The sequence below is a fragment of the Pinus tabuliformis genome, chromosome 6 (genome assembly GCF_031772625.1).
Source record: "Pinus tabuliformis cultivar Carrire ecotype Pingquan chromosome 6, CPIR1, whole genome shotgun sequence".
NCBI classification, from domain to species: domain Eukaryota; kingdom Viridiplantae; phylum Streptophyta; class Pinopsida; order Pinales; family Pinaceae; genus Pinus; species Pinus tabuliformis.
This window is the reverse complement of record NC_142292.1, coordinates 1,320,803,283-1,320,818,718: the sequence shown is the minus strand read 5'-3', so window position 1 is coordinate 1,320,818,718 and position 15,436 is coordinate 1,320,803,283. Positions and strand designations below refer to the sequence as shown.

General features: G+C 37.8%; 1 protein-coding gene across 2 annotated transcripts in view; it reads right to left on the bottom strand.

Moving 5' to 3' along the window:
* LOC149263476 (Adaptin family protein) overlaps positions 1-11,057 on the bottom strand; it is a 200,463-nt gene extending 189,406 nt beyond the window's left edge. For both annotated transcript variants that reach the window (XM_089426337.1, XM_089426341.1), the window contains exons 1-4: positions 9,968-11,057; positions 8,664-8,849; positions 2,248-2,463; positions 1,965-2,075 (exon numbers count right to left, since the gene is read on the bottom strand). In XM_089426337.1, coding sequence (XP_089282463.1) covers positions 1,965-2,075; positions 2,248-2,463; positions 8,664-8,849; positions 9,968-10,534 — 1,080 coding nt within the window. In that variant the 5' untranslated portion in view covers positions 10,535-11,057. The remainder of the gene's footprint in view (positions 1-1,964; positions 2,076-2,247; positions 2,464-8,663; positions 8,850-9,967) is intronic.
* Positions 11,058-15,436: the final 4,379 nt, after the last annotated feature.

The following is a 15,436-nucleotide window of genomic DNA, read 5'->3' as shown; positions in this document are numbered from 1 at the left end:
ATTTGGGCTTTTTATTGGTTTTTTAATTTTTCATAAATTACTAAACAAAATTATGATAACCCTAGAGCCATTGACTCATAATCCTCTCTGCACTTTTTTGTTCACTCCTCACTCAACCAACCCACCTCGATTGCTCATATTGTCAACCCTCGACATTTGCTAGCTAGAACCCTAGGACCATTAGATGCTCACTATAGTCTTGATTGTTTGCTCAATGCCAATTTGATCTGCCATTACCACTAGCACACAAACCATACAGCTGCTAGGTCGACAACCCACAACCCACAAAGACTTATTTTGTTGGAGCCTATGAGGCTGCCAACATTGTTGTGGCGAGCATCCGGAGATTTGCTAGTCCACAACTCAAGCCATAGACTATAGCCTATACCACAGCCTATGTTGCACGAAAGTTCTAGGAACCCAGCGTTTTGGGCTGTACCTGTACCCAAAACTTGGTCGAAACTCGACAATCATGTAATCATGTATGAGAATTTTCCTTCTAAATTGTCATCTATGGGTTTTATTCCCTTTTTTCTTGCAAGATAATTTGTTATTCACTTATTTATAAATTTCTTTATATATATATAGTTGACATTTTGGTCAACATTTCCATTTTTGGGGGGCGACGTTTCCATTTTTGGGAGGCGACATTTCTAAACATACGCATTTCAGAAACTCTGAAATGTTTCAGTGCTTTGTGTAACATAGGCCACATCCCACAAGGTTGTATCCATAGACTAGTGTCACTACTATACCAAGGCTCAAGAGACCAAGCCTCGAGGGGATTTGAAACTATATATATATACAGAGAGAGAGAGAGAGAGAGAGAGAGAGAAAATTATATAGATGAGCCTCATGGCCAATGTCATCTAAGCTCATCAAAAAAAGGGTCGAATCCATAGATATATATATATATTGAAAATATTATAGATAAGCCTCATGGCCAATGTCATCCAAAGCTCGTCAAAAATGTAACATTCAAATGAAACCTAATATTTGCCAAACCTGAACCATATGACTTAGTTTTATGCTATCTAAGGGTACCACACCCTTCACGGATGCTTAGATGGACTGAGAAACAAGGCAAAAATTGCTGGAAACGTGGCCTGAATTCACTGAAATGGTACGGAAATGCCACCATCCATACAGTATGACGGTTCCAAATCAGGAAACAACGTACATATGGCCAATGGCATTTCATCTCAGTTTCTGTGTTTCCTAGCATATCTGGGACTTGGTTCTAGGTGTTCCCTGCAACTTAGTTTGTCAGCCTATTCAGGTTTTCAGATCTTGGGTTGCCAATTACTCAGTGTATTTTCCACACACACAGCCCTATAGACACACACACATGTGCATCATGGGAATCACACGAGTAAATCCTCTATTGGATTGCTCTACATGTAATCCTTTAGCCTTGCATTAACCAAAAAACTAATGCTCCATGATGAGACAAAAATAATGCTAGAAACCATTTTGCAAGGGAAAAATAGTAAGCTGGTTTCAAATGATTAAAGAAATGAATTATAAGCTTCACTAGCATTTCAAGATCATGAATAAATAGAAAGATATCAGACAAATAGCTTCACAAAATGACATTTACTATGCAACAAACAGAAATTTACATTTCACATTAAATTTCTTTAGAGAAATTGAACATGACTGGACATCATAAGCATCTGTGGAAAATGAAGCAGGTAATTTACAGGTAGGGATCAGATCATGATGCCCAACGCTATACAGATCAGAAATTAGTTTTTGTAAACAATCCATGGAGATTTGAAAATTACACTATATCAATTTCCATTCTTATTTCAGATATTACTGCGATTAGTTAGTTTTAAAGATATTGGTGAAAAAGTCAAAATCAGTCTTCAAAAGCATGGAAGGAAAACACTCCAATTATCAAATACACAAATAAAGAACTTCAAGTCATTGAATTCAAATTTCAGACAACAGAAACAGACCTCTAAGCAATCGATCACTGCCAATTGATGTTCTTCTGCAAAGTCAGGGTTGATCTTAATGACTCTACCAAGTGCATCAATACCCATATACTTCAAATTGTGGCTGTCACTCTGTGCACAAGTGAAACAGTCACCTCCACATACAAGGAAATTACAAGAAACTAAAGAAAAATTTGTGCAGGAATTACATTCTTACGTGACAACTAGGAACTGGTCCAAATTAACCTTTAATGAACTTCCAACAATATTGAAACATATGTATAGAGGTTGCAACATTATAAACCTTTAAAAACCTGGATGTCACTTCAGCCGCAGTTTCCAGTAGCTTGGGACTGGGATAAATAGATGTCACCGTGCATATACATTCATATAGAATGCCATTCCCAATATTGCTTGTTGGTTCACATTTCCTGAATATATCTCCCAAGACAGTATACATATTCTCACTTGTTTGCTTGTCTCCAGCACCAAGCAAAGCTAATATTTTCAGTAGTTTGATCTGCAATTGTAAGGGACAGAATAATCAATTAAAAATTAGATGTGAAAATACACAGGAGGCAGCTTGCCAGTTGTCATGTTCTAGCCCATAATAAAAGAAACCCGAGTATCTAATGGTAGGGTATGACCAAAGATATTATCAATCTAATTGATCTTTAGAGAATAAAGAATTAATCAGCCCACTGAGAGTGCTCAACCAGGAGAATTGTGAAACAGATTAATACAAATTTGAAAAAAGCCCAAAATATTTTGACTAGTAAAGAGATAGAAGAACATGCCTGATGGTAGGGTATGACCAAATATAACATCAATCTAATTGATCTTTAGAGAATAAAGAATTAATCAGCCCAAGAGTGCTCAGTGCTCACCAGGAGAATGGTGAAACAGATTAATACAAATTTGAAAAAAGCCCAAAATATTTTGACTAGTAAAGAGATAGAAGAACATGCCTGCAAACAGGTTGATACATGGTAAAAATACATATTTAATGTTCATATATTGTATTTCAGATATTCAAGAATAGAAAGTGCACTTTGGAATAAAGTCAATTTAATATGACTGTAGTTGATTAGACATTTAATTATTTTCTGATTATGGGAAAATGAACAATCATTCCCTTCATGTACTCAAATAAAATATTTTTAGGAAAACGAAGCGTGTCTATTTGAAGGGTTCCCTCTCTATTGTAGCTGTAGTACCAATGTTTTTAAAACCGGAACCGGTGACCGGACCGGTCCACCTAATGAACCGGTTTACCGACCGGAACCGGTCTAACCGGGACTGGTTTGGTCTAAACGAACCGGTTTTAAAAAAAATACATTAAATAATTAATTTTTAATGAAACAAAACTATTTTTAAGATGTAAAACCATGATTCCAAGCCAATAGAGACAAAATATGCAAAGTTTGCTCATTTATATACCATGTAAAGGTGAATATATCAAAATGGCACTGAGTGCAATACATATCATCAACAAAATAGCAAAATACATAAGCCATGAGGCTCTAAATGGCCTATAAAGTCCAAAAACAATGCTGCAAGCTATGAGGCCATTGGCCTACTACAAGTCTACAGTGTACACATGATCAATCATCAAGTTCATCACCACTACTAGACACAAGATCATCATCAGGAGCTACATAGACATCATCTGGTTCAGAGTCTGAGGATGCCTCAGCCTAATCTGCAACCTCAGTATCAATGCCACCAATGACAATAGAAGTGGACCTAATGGAAGCACGAGTTTGTCGACCTGCATGACTAGTGCCTTCCATTGGTTCTTTGCCTTTCCTTGATGCCGCTATTGATCCTGGTTCTGATGCCACCACATAATCTGCTTCATCCCCTGCCAAAGCCATGTCGATATCAAAATCAGCCTCAAACACAGGTTCTTCAGTCTCCTCCACCCATTCTGATGTTGGATCAATATCGTCCAACACAATGGGATCTAGATCAGGAGTTTTTCTCATCATTTGGAGCTCTAATTGCATTTATTGTTTACCCCCAAACCATGAAATCCTGAAAACCATTAAGTCTGCTGAATTTTGAGTGAAATCTAAAATTCTAGTTTCTCCATATGAAATCCAATGAGGTCGAAACCACTCTCAAACATCCTGAGTCATTTCATGGTAATGTTAAAAATTTAAGTAAAAGGTTTTCATTTTCATCCTTTTACTTTAAGAATTTAACATTACCATTAATTGCCAACATTGTTAGGGTTGAAAGTTGAAACACCCTTAGTTCCCCCCCAAAACCCCTCAAACACAGTCAAAAATATGCTTTTTTAACTTTATGGTGGGTGTGCCTAAAACCGGCCGGTTTAGGACAGAACCGGCCGGTTTGTTACAAACCGGCCGGTTCCGTCCTAAACCGGCCGGTTTTCACCGGTTAGGGCAAAAAAATAGAGAAATCAGCATTTAAACCGGGTTTTTTGGCCGGTTTAGACCGGCGGGCTTGCTAACCGGCCGGTTAGACCGGTAACCAGTTTTTAAAAACGGTTTTTAAAACACTGAGCTGTACATTGTTTCTGCTATTGTTGTATGCAATTTCTGCTATTTTTTGCAGTGCATCAGAGCCACATTTAAAGAACTGATTGAACGTTGGCAGACCAACAAGGAACTGATTGGCACACGAAGGGAAGAAGGAGAATCCCATCACCTGCAGGAAGTCACATGAGAGGGGGGAGACGAAAATTGGCAGCAAAAGCATGCATCCAGTAGAAGCAAACAAACAGGGTGTGTGCAGCAATAGTCACCCATAATGAGCACGCGACAGAAAAGGGCCAGCATGCATCTGTAAGATTGACGCACAACAGATCCAAAAGGCCCCACAGTGCACAGGTCTCAAACACCTACAGCATAAGTAGAGCAATAACACCTAGGCACTATCAGGGTATTGAGGACACACAACGTGCATGAACAGGTGTGGGAAGAGGGCGAGCAAAGATTTGTTCCATTGTGACACTCATGGACCTATTCATGCACCCAATGTATTAGGTGCAACATACTTCTTACGTTTTGTAAATGACTTCTCCAGTGACAGTGGAGCCAGATACACACTTGAATTGAAAGCATTTCATGACCTTGAATTAAGGATATTATTATGTATTCAATGTTTACTCATGCTTTCTATGCACTTTTGTAGGATTATCTGCACTAAGATCTATTAATGCTCCCTGGTGCTAATATACCAACTGTTTCCACCGACCTTTTGATTGGTTTGGCCAACATATTGACCATTTTGACCAACATCCCAACCACTAAAATGAAAAAGATAATGGAAAATATTTTGAAAGAATGCTAACACTAATGTTTCGCAAATCAAAATAAATAGAGCACTTGGGCCTTTCTTAATGATAACTCTCTTTTTTGGCTATATTTCCAAATTTCATATTCACAAATGTTACTATGAAATTTTTATGTCCCCTAGTTTCTTTTTTCGTAAGATAAGATTATTAATGTCCAACAAATGACCACAAGTAGGTCAACAGGACTGCTAAGTACAACAGTATCCAATGCAGAGGGGGAATGCCTAGGCCATTCCTATAAAACCAAGATAAAATCATATATAATCTATGCTAAGTAAGACCTAAAGTATCAAGATCAAGGAGCAGAAAACAGGGTGGAAACCCAGATATGTGCAAGAACTGCAGAGAGCCAAAACCCCTATGGGGGATGTCTCATCCAAGAAACACAGATTCATGCCCCCTAATGCTCTCTGCTAAGGATGAAGAAGGGAAGGGACAGCTTCCCTCTGTCGAGCAAAAGGTTTGTATCTGTATTTCCTACCATCTAAGGCCACACTGAAGTAACTCTTGATAAATGACTAATCAGAGGACCTTGAAGCACCAGAAGATCTGGTCCGAGGAATGTCTTGCTGGCTAGATGACATAACCTATAACCCGCTGCCTAGATGTAGAAGAAGTCACACGTCTGCTAGCACTGTGTGAACTGTCGCAGGATCTGATTCAGCAAGTACATAGGGATTTCACCCGCTGAACAAAATAGCCTACTGTGGTCTCAAGGATCTAACTATTGATGTAGTGTTGCTATCTGCCTACCTCTTGGTGCCTGTATCTACTAGAATTACTGGAAAGTAACAGGTAACTGGCCTAAAGTGTCTGGTCTAGGTGGCCAGAGCAAGTGGCACCAAGTCTGAGAGCCTCCCTCATAAACAAACCAAATATCTTTGGTCTGAACATAGGAAGAAGGCGAAAAGGGAGTTTTGAGTATCTATGAAGAGACAATAGAATCATCCTCTAATCTCAGAATAAATGGGGCAATGGAAGATGAAATGTTCCTCCATTTTGGTATCCTAGGCAGATATATCATATGCCGTCCCCCCTCCCACACACCATATGGTGGTTCATTTTGACATGAAGCTGATGGGTGCCAACCTGAAACCATCTAAGAGGGACCCTAAGAGCATGCACCTAGTGCCTAAGCATGTAGGGAGGCTGAACAATAATGCCATTCCTCAACTCCATTGAGTGTGCTATTCATATAAGGCCATCATACAGTGTAGCCCTCCCTAGTGGATCTAACAAAGTAACCTAAATGAGCTATCTACAGATTTCCTCTCTAATAATCATGTTCAACTTCTGAGTGCTTGACAGAAGTCAACCAAGGGCATCTGGAGAGTATCTTAATGGAGGGAGGTGATCTATCTAGAGATAAAAGGATTAAAGAAGTTGAGTGGTCTTGGCAAACCAACAATGAGCCTAACTGGAAGTATTGGTAGGGGAAGTGGCCTCCAAGGAGCGACATAAGGGTAGTGATCCCTACCAATGAGTGAGTCAATAAAGCATTGAACCCAATGCAATGTATACATCCAGGGAGGTGCATGAAATAAACCTTGACACACATGAAGCTAGCAAAATGATTTGAAGTTATCATGGAAACTCTGCTTTAGTTAGAGTCACAAAACAAGCAAGCCATGAGCAAGCCATGCCTACCAAACCACGAACATTGTGTCTACCATCTACATACTCACTGAACCACGAACGTTGTTGGAGCTCCAGGTCTCCTAGCAATGATATCATAGTAATCTCAAATGGCCCTAACAAGGCTCGCGTGGGTCTTGATTAAGAAGAAAATGTACAATGATTCCATTACATTTCCATCACACAAAAGAGACCCTCAAAGTCCCACCCTTTCCCTAACAAGGGTGTCATTTGGTGGGCCTAGATCAAGTCTACCCCCAAGAAAGGGAAATCTAATCACTGCTCCGAGATCTCTAATCATGACCCAATTGTCATTTTTCTAAAAAGTAGCAACTTGTTCCCAAGATTATCTAAGCTCAACAACGTAAAAGAGTAACTACTTAGCCAGAAGGGCTCACAATCTACCTCCCAAGGTCTGAAAACAAAGAAAAAGTGTGAATTCCAAAGCTAGCCACACACTCTAGCATCAAATTTGAAAGACTAGCCTGAACAACTTCTTTGATACCCCCCACATGAGAGGGTGTCGTGTTCCTCCCCTAAACTAACTAGACATAAGAATTGAGGAATTCCTATTGAATGTCCACCTCTTTCTTAAATATGGCATGCTATAAATGGATTAAATATTGCTTGTTCTCAAGGTCCAAGATTTCCACATGCAAAGAATTCTTGGGGGGAGAAGAATTTCCAACATTTTAGCATCATGAAACTTGTTGTTTCAATACTAGGTTCTAAGATTCTAATTCCAATATCCTACTCGTGAGATTACAAATAGCTAATTACGTATTAAAATTTGATAGTTCCACCTCTTCCATTTGTTATATTAACACTCAGATTATGTCCTAGGATTTACACCTAATTTATCATGTTCTTTGTTGCTATCATTTTTATCCTCAAGTGTTGGGACAACTTCCTAGTTTCCCACCTCTTAGGCTACCCTAGAATTCCCTTGTTTGTTAATGTCATCACCTACAAGGTTGAGGCCCACCATATCCAAGTCCAAAAACAGAGAATAAGTATAGATTCAAAACCTAGCCACACACTCTTTGGCATCAAATTTGGAAGACCCATGGTGTCCCAACTGAAGGAAACCCCATTCTGTACGGAGTCCAAAGAAGGAGATGAGGATGGTGGGAGTCCATTCACCTTCAAGTTTAGCTCTGAAGCTCATCAAGTACAATCCTCCAAGAGACTAGCCTGAACAACTCCTTCAACCACCACAAGCAAAGGTGTCTTCTTTGAAGAAATTTCAACCCACTCTACTCTGTTTTTTAAGCTGATAGAAGGAAAACAACGTCAGAACGAAATCCTATTTTTTTCCATGGAAGTTATAATAGAACCATATCCTATAATTGTTCCCCAACTATCATAATTTTATAGAAGGCTACTGTTAACTCTCAACAGTCGCACTCTAACGGAATGCTCATTTCCATTCTATTTCAGCTGCATTTCTTGTGTATCCCATTTCTCTGCTAAGCCGTTGTAGAGATACAGGGGAAAATATTACAACCATTATGTGAGATGTCGATTTTAAAGAAGCCACATATGGTTACTCCATATGTGTACCAGTCAAAATATGTCAAAATTACAAATCATGCTAGGTCAAAACATGAAACAAAATATGCTGCTGACTGAATCACTTGCTCCATAAGGCTTTTAATAAAGTAAATGAAAGTTGATGCGTCCATGAAATAAAGGCAAAATGTTTTAAATGAATACTATATAACAAACGTAATATAACAAAAACAGAAACAGTCACTTACTTGAATAAAGGGTGCTGGAGTACGATGATAATCATAACTCTTTGGTAATCTATGCTCAGCTACTTGTTTCAAGATATTTACAAAACTAGTCGTCAAGTCTTTATATGACTGTGCATCAGCTGTAATAAGATCGAAAAGGGGACAAAGAGAAGCCCCCATGACACCTGGATCATTGTCACACAACCTCTGACAAGAACAAAAAAGTGTAAGAATCTAGGAAAATTTGCAAAACGCAGGCATATAAACAACTGCAGAGACGAATATCATTGTAGAAATTCATATAAAGGCAGACATTTAGCAGAATCGCAAATAGGAAAACATATCCAATCTTGAAAATTCTCTTAAAAGCTATATTAGTTGTACCCACTTAAACAGTGAACCAAACCTTACCGATACCCTCGAAATACATGGGTTTAAGAGCCCATTGGAATATAGAATAGACACAAGTTGTTTCTAACATGCTCTGTAATGTCAATTAAACCTGAATGGAGTAGATGAATCTACCTAGTAAACTCTGGCAGAAAAATCGGCATGTGTTTTACTCTTTACTCTAAGGATTACTTACATGCAAATTATAGTAAATTGTAAGTTTGGGGTTTGATCTATTGACAGTTTTCTGAGTTTGGCTATTCAAGTGTATTGCCCAAGATGTAAATGGCACAGTTGTACACTTGGGCCAAACTGGTCCTGTGTACCAAGAAGACATTGAATAATAAAATTAGAATAGTACAGACGAAAAAAACACAAAAAAAAATCCATTAAAAGACAAATTCCGCAAATCTTTGCTTTTTCTGCATGGTTTCTTGCAAATCCAGCAGGTTCCCTGCTTCAAGTGACGTGAATTGCTGTAGTTATTCTGACATGTATCAGACTTGGTAAAATTGAGTGTTTGGCAGCTACTTTAGTAAAATAATTTTTCATAGTGTCTCCTGTAAGCTACTTTATTGTTGAAATTAGAAATGCACCAAAGAGCCTAAAAAGGAAAAGATTATATATATAGAGACACACCCACAGCTTTATAAGATCAAAAGATCACCAACCATTCTATAACACTGTTGTATATTTCATTGCTTAAAAGTTTCCCTTCTTGTCAGTAGTTAGTAGGCCGGGGAGCCTTACAAATACACACACATTTTAGCGCCATTTTGTTTTGCCACAATGCCTGGAAATGGCATTTCCTAGCAGATCTATAACCGGTGATCAAATAATGCAGGAAGCAGACCTAATACAAAAGCGTCAATTATTTGTTTTGTGGGAGTAGTTTGTGTTTCCATACGTTTGGCGAACTGAATTGAATAGCTCACCTTCCGAAACTTTGGAATAACATGTGAAACTGTGGAGGACGCCTTCTGGTAGAACCTGTGCAAGGCCATAACAGCCTTCTTCCTCACCAATTCTTTCGGGTGACCCAAGAGCTCGACAATTTGCGGGAGTACAGCCGGTATCGTCTCCTCGTTAATCAACTTACAGACTGCGGTAAGCGCAACACAGACAACCAGATAATTATCCGACTTCAAGTCCTTCTGTATGGTATTGACAATCAAAATTATAAGATCGTGATCCTCGCTCAGGAACAGCGTAACTGCAAGATACCCAGTCTTCTTAAGCAGCAGGGAGTCATCGTGGGTCATCTTGACAGCATGGATGTAGCCGAAGGAGGCATCGTGACCTAGCATTTCAACATAGACAAGGCGAATAATGTACTCCTTCATTTTCCTCTTGGGCACATCAGGCTCGGTGATCCTCTTCTTCAGCGTCTCAATCTCGCGCAAAACAATCCTCTCTTCTTCTGCTTTGGATCGGGCTTCACCGATGGCCTTCACGAGGTCCAGAAACTCCTTGGACTGCCCCCATCCACCCTGGGAGCCCATGGTGAGCTCCCGTCCTATCGTCTTCAACTGCTCCAGCTTGAACAACCACCCTAATTCCCCCTTCCAGCTTGACGAACGGGCCTAATTCGCCCCTTAAACTGATCTGGATCTCTCTTAATTTCTATGCATTCTGGCCTCCGGATACGTCAAAACCCCAACCCTATTCAAATTACGCCAATCTGGAAAAGAGGGGTACCAGAGCGCCCTATTAAAGCTAGTTTGCAGAATTTTATCTTGTTTTAAGCCTTGAGAGTATCGAGTGACAGACCTGGCTTCGGGCATCTACCCTTGATTCGTAGGTAATGTTCTTCCAAAAACGGTACAGATGTGGGCAAGAGCGTTTCGACTATCTTTTTCCAACGAATACATCTGCAGATATTACGCAGTACACATGAAGTTGGAAGAAGGGGGGTTATATATGGGTCCGGATTAGTAGTGCATCAAGGAGAAGGGAATCTGCATTCTCCTTGCCCTTCTTACAACCCTCCCCCTTCTTACAAATGTTTGGGATTCCTATTTGGAGTAATGTGCTATGGTATAGTAGTTGGGATTGGAATGGGAAGCAGTAAATATCAATGAGATAATTTATCTTATTAGTTTATCATAAAAGTATTTATTTATTTTAAAGAATAAGTTGATATTTAATAAAGTGATGATTTTGAGAAAAGATTTTAACATATATGAATTTTGAAATTTATTTTTATGTGTTTAGATTGTGAATGTCGGAATTTTTTCTTAAATAGTAAAATTTACTGTAATTTAATGGTTAATTAGATTATTATCGATGAAATTTACATGGAGATTATGTATGAATAATGATAATTAAAAATAATAATTAATATAGGAAAAAATATTAATATAAAAAATACTTATTTATTGTGTCCATAATATTTTAGCTAAATATAGTATATTTATATTAATTGTAAATATTTATTTAAATTAAATTTGTTTAATGTTTTTATTTGGATTGGGCGGGGTGGGAGTTTATGAGGGTGTCATCACCTCACGCAATAGGCAAGGGTGATGTTTTGTTTGTCATGACAATATTGTTCGATATGAGTGCAATCAAGGTTTTATTAGATTAGGTGGGAGGTATAGGCCATGAGTTCATGGCATGGGGGAATTATGTCACATGGTCACAAATCCTACAAGCGGTGAATTTGGGATATGCATCATCATTTTCAATACTAGTTCGAATGGGGTATTCATTATGCACAAATTGGTTTGCAATTCAATTAAGGAACTTTAGAATGTGGTATGCATGGTTGTTCCCTCATTGTTGTTGTTGCTCTACTAGCCTCCATCATTCTTGTTGTCCATGAGTGAACAGTGTCAGTCTTTCTATCTCCACTTTGTGTGTTTATAGGTCTTATGAGCTCTGATCCTCATTCTGTTCACAAGGCTATGGCATATAAGTCAATTTGGTTCATTGATTGGTTCGTCTAAGATAGGAACAATGATTCAACAACATGCAAGGGGATGGCGTGGTAGTAATAGTTGTGGGGAGACAGGCGATGCTCGGTGTCAAGCTAGGGTAGCAACATTTGCACACTTATTCAAAGAACATGTTATCGTTGAAGTTTAGGAGGAACTCGGAGAATTTGAGGCCAACATTGCCACAAAGAGGGGATGTCTCACCAATTCTGAAGTATTGATGGATATCACCAAGTGGGTGCCTAACCCTGGACACACTCGAAGTAGGCAAAAAGTATACTCTTGCAATTGACATCTATTGGAGGATGAAAATGTTGTTGTGAAGAGTTGTCATGGAGAGAAATGAGGCCAAATAAGAGATCTTGTTGGTGCTAGATAAGGTGGTGCTCCATTAACAAGATACGGATGCTCATATCAAGCACATAAAAGCTTAGCTTGCTCTTACTCCAAGTCAAGGAGGCTACAATTAGAGCACACCAACCCCATTAAGGTGGATACGTCCACATCTCCTTAATGTTATGATGAATCTTGTTTTATGGTCTCTCTGGTTACATAGTCTTATTTGCCTATGTTTAACTAGTTCTTTTCAGTTTTGTTTATATGCACTCTGAGGCTTTGTCTAGGCACCTATCATGGTGCTTCATGAAACACTTTGAACTCTACCAATTTTTTGCTTGTTGGGTTTATCTCATTGTTTATTTTTAGACCACTAATCTACTATTTTGCTAGTGGTCTAGTTTTCGTGTTGGCAAGCCACCAACAAGCTAGTCTAGATAATTTTGCAACAGTTACTATATTGCTCTACTTGATGAAATATTAGTGTAGCAAAAAAATGGTTTAATGTCTTATTGTGAAATGAAATGGTACACATAACTAGTTATCATACGTGATAAGGCACTTCTTGCAATAGGTCATAGGTTCAAATCCCCCATAGAATAATCGTAGATTTTACTATGCAAATCATCTTATTAGCAAAGTTTTGTAAATAATCTTTTGTAAATCATTTTTTCCTTATTATTGTTATGAATGTGGGATTATATATATATATATATATATATATATACATACATATACATATACATATATATATGTATATATATATATATATATATATATATATATATATATATATATATATATATATACATATATATATGTATATGTATATGTATGTATATATGAACTCAAATGAAATCCTAACATGTATGCAGTGTGTCTACAATATTTACACCAAACATAATAGATGTATATATTGTATTTCAAGGCATCTTGTACAACCTGATATAAAGGAGATGTGTAATATAACATCATTGTTACATGGCATAAATCAACCAAAAAAAAGTGTAAAAAGGCAAAATATATAAATACACTCGAGTGTAGTTCTAGTGATTAAAAGGAAGAGTGTATTTCTCCCCTTCTAAAATCCTTCCTTTTCTGTTACATGTTGAAATATTGGTGTTTATTTTATTTTATTATACTTTAATTACGAAGAATTCAATTTACCCTGGGTACCATCCTCGAAATAAGAAAAAATGTTCCATAAATTTTCAAATAAATATGAATTTCACTAAAAATGTTGTCGTCATCCTAGCTCATTTGGTTACACATCATTCTAACTCTAGCTTGACTTATGATCTGTAGTCAAATGTTGGTTTATGTGTTGAAGGTGTATTGTGCAGTCTTTTTGTTAAACAATTTTGTAAGGATCATGAAGTGTTACAACACTGATGACGAGATGATAACATATCTATGTATTGTCAAGCTAACAGCATATGTATATATTTCCATCTTAATATGTACAATTATTTTCCCTGAAAAAATAACATCACTCTAGATTATTTTGAATTATGTATTTACCAAATTATGAGAGGAATCAAATTTCTTAAAACATATATTTAATCGAATAAAAGAAAAGAAAAGAAAAAGTTATAAAGATTCTTTATATATTTATTATTTTTCATTTTTCCTAGTAATTATAAATGTAATAGTAATTATAAATGCAAAAAAAATCAAAGGATCTTAGTTCTTGTGGTTTGGTGAACAATTGTTACCCCATTGCATCGGTTCGAGTCTCCAAAGACATGTTGTAACTCGTTTGTTTGTGGCATTTATGAGATGATTGTACCTAGTGTAATAGTGACAGTCGATCTTTTGAAGTTCAAAATTACTAATTTTCTCCCCAAAAATCTCATTTCTATTAAAAAAAATTGTTAAAAAATAAAACACTTATTTTATAGTAAAAAATCCACAAATAACAAATCAAAATGACCACTTAAAATATTAACAAGATGTATTGAATGAAAAAAAAAAAAAAAAAGTATAATTATAATTATCAAAATGAAGTACCTCGATGGGGGTGGACAAGCATAATGAAGGGGATCTCGAGGGGGCGCCAGCCACCCCATTGACTCTCGTGGTGATTAAGGTGGGAGGTGGTGTGGCACACCTCCCCCATGCATGATACATGCAAGGTAATTGCCATTTAAATGATCAACTTTTCAAGGTTTTAAATATTCTTTAACAGACGGTATGTAGTGGCAAGAGGAGTGGAAGTTTAGATGGTTACAAGGGTGTTGGTCAAGCTTGCATGCAAATAGAAATGTTATTCATCAATGTTGAAAGTTCCTGAACGAGGGGGGATCCTCTACGGGATTTTCTGGCTAGGTGAGGACAGGGTGACACTATTGTGTAATTATTTTTTCTCTCTAGCAGGTTGTGTTAGGCTCTACAACCTTTCAGCTCCAGTGAGACGTTGTTGCAAAGCATTCGAACCAGGGACTCACTGCTCCTGGAAGACACCCAAATTACAAGCACGTGTCGCTGATTGAGGTCTTACGTCGCCTCAAAACTTGCTTCAAGGTAATTTTGGGTGCCTGGTTTCTTTGGTCTAGCTCCATTGTTCCAATCTATTATCAGTTTTATGTAAATTTCTAGAATTGTCATTTTTACAAGGCTTGGGCTTGCCCTTTTGGAGCTTTTGTCATTAATTTGTATCATTAAGTTCCATTCCAATTCATGTTCTAGGTTATTCTTGGTGCCCCATCTTCGACCTTAGTTTACCTGGGGCTGGGTTTTCTACTAGGGGCCTGGCCTGGTCATATCCTTCCTTGTCGTGTTGGTTTCAAGGCGATGTTCTTCATCTCAGTGTTAAGGAGGAAGGTTGGTAGAGCGAGTTTGTTTGGGAGTGAACAGTCTTAGATAGCTTTAATGGAACCTAAGTAGAGATATTTCCAGAGTCTGAATACCGAGTACCCCTTATGAGGAACATAACTATGTATGTCACATTGTTCATTATGCCTAGACAATGAGGATGTAGTCGTCGGGGAAGGGGTGAACATGGGAAACTTAGTCGCAATCAACCCAACCAATCTCGGGTCGAGGTTCAAGCCCAAGAAGTAGTTGTTGCATTTCAAACCGCGACAACTCCTTGTACTCAATCTAACAGACTGGAGTAGATTATGCATCGAG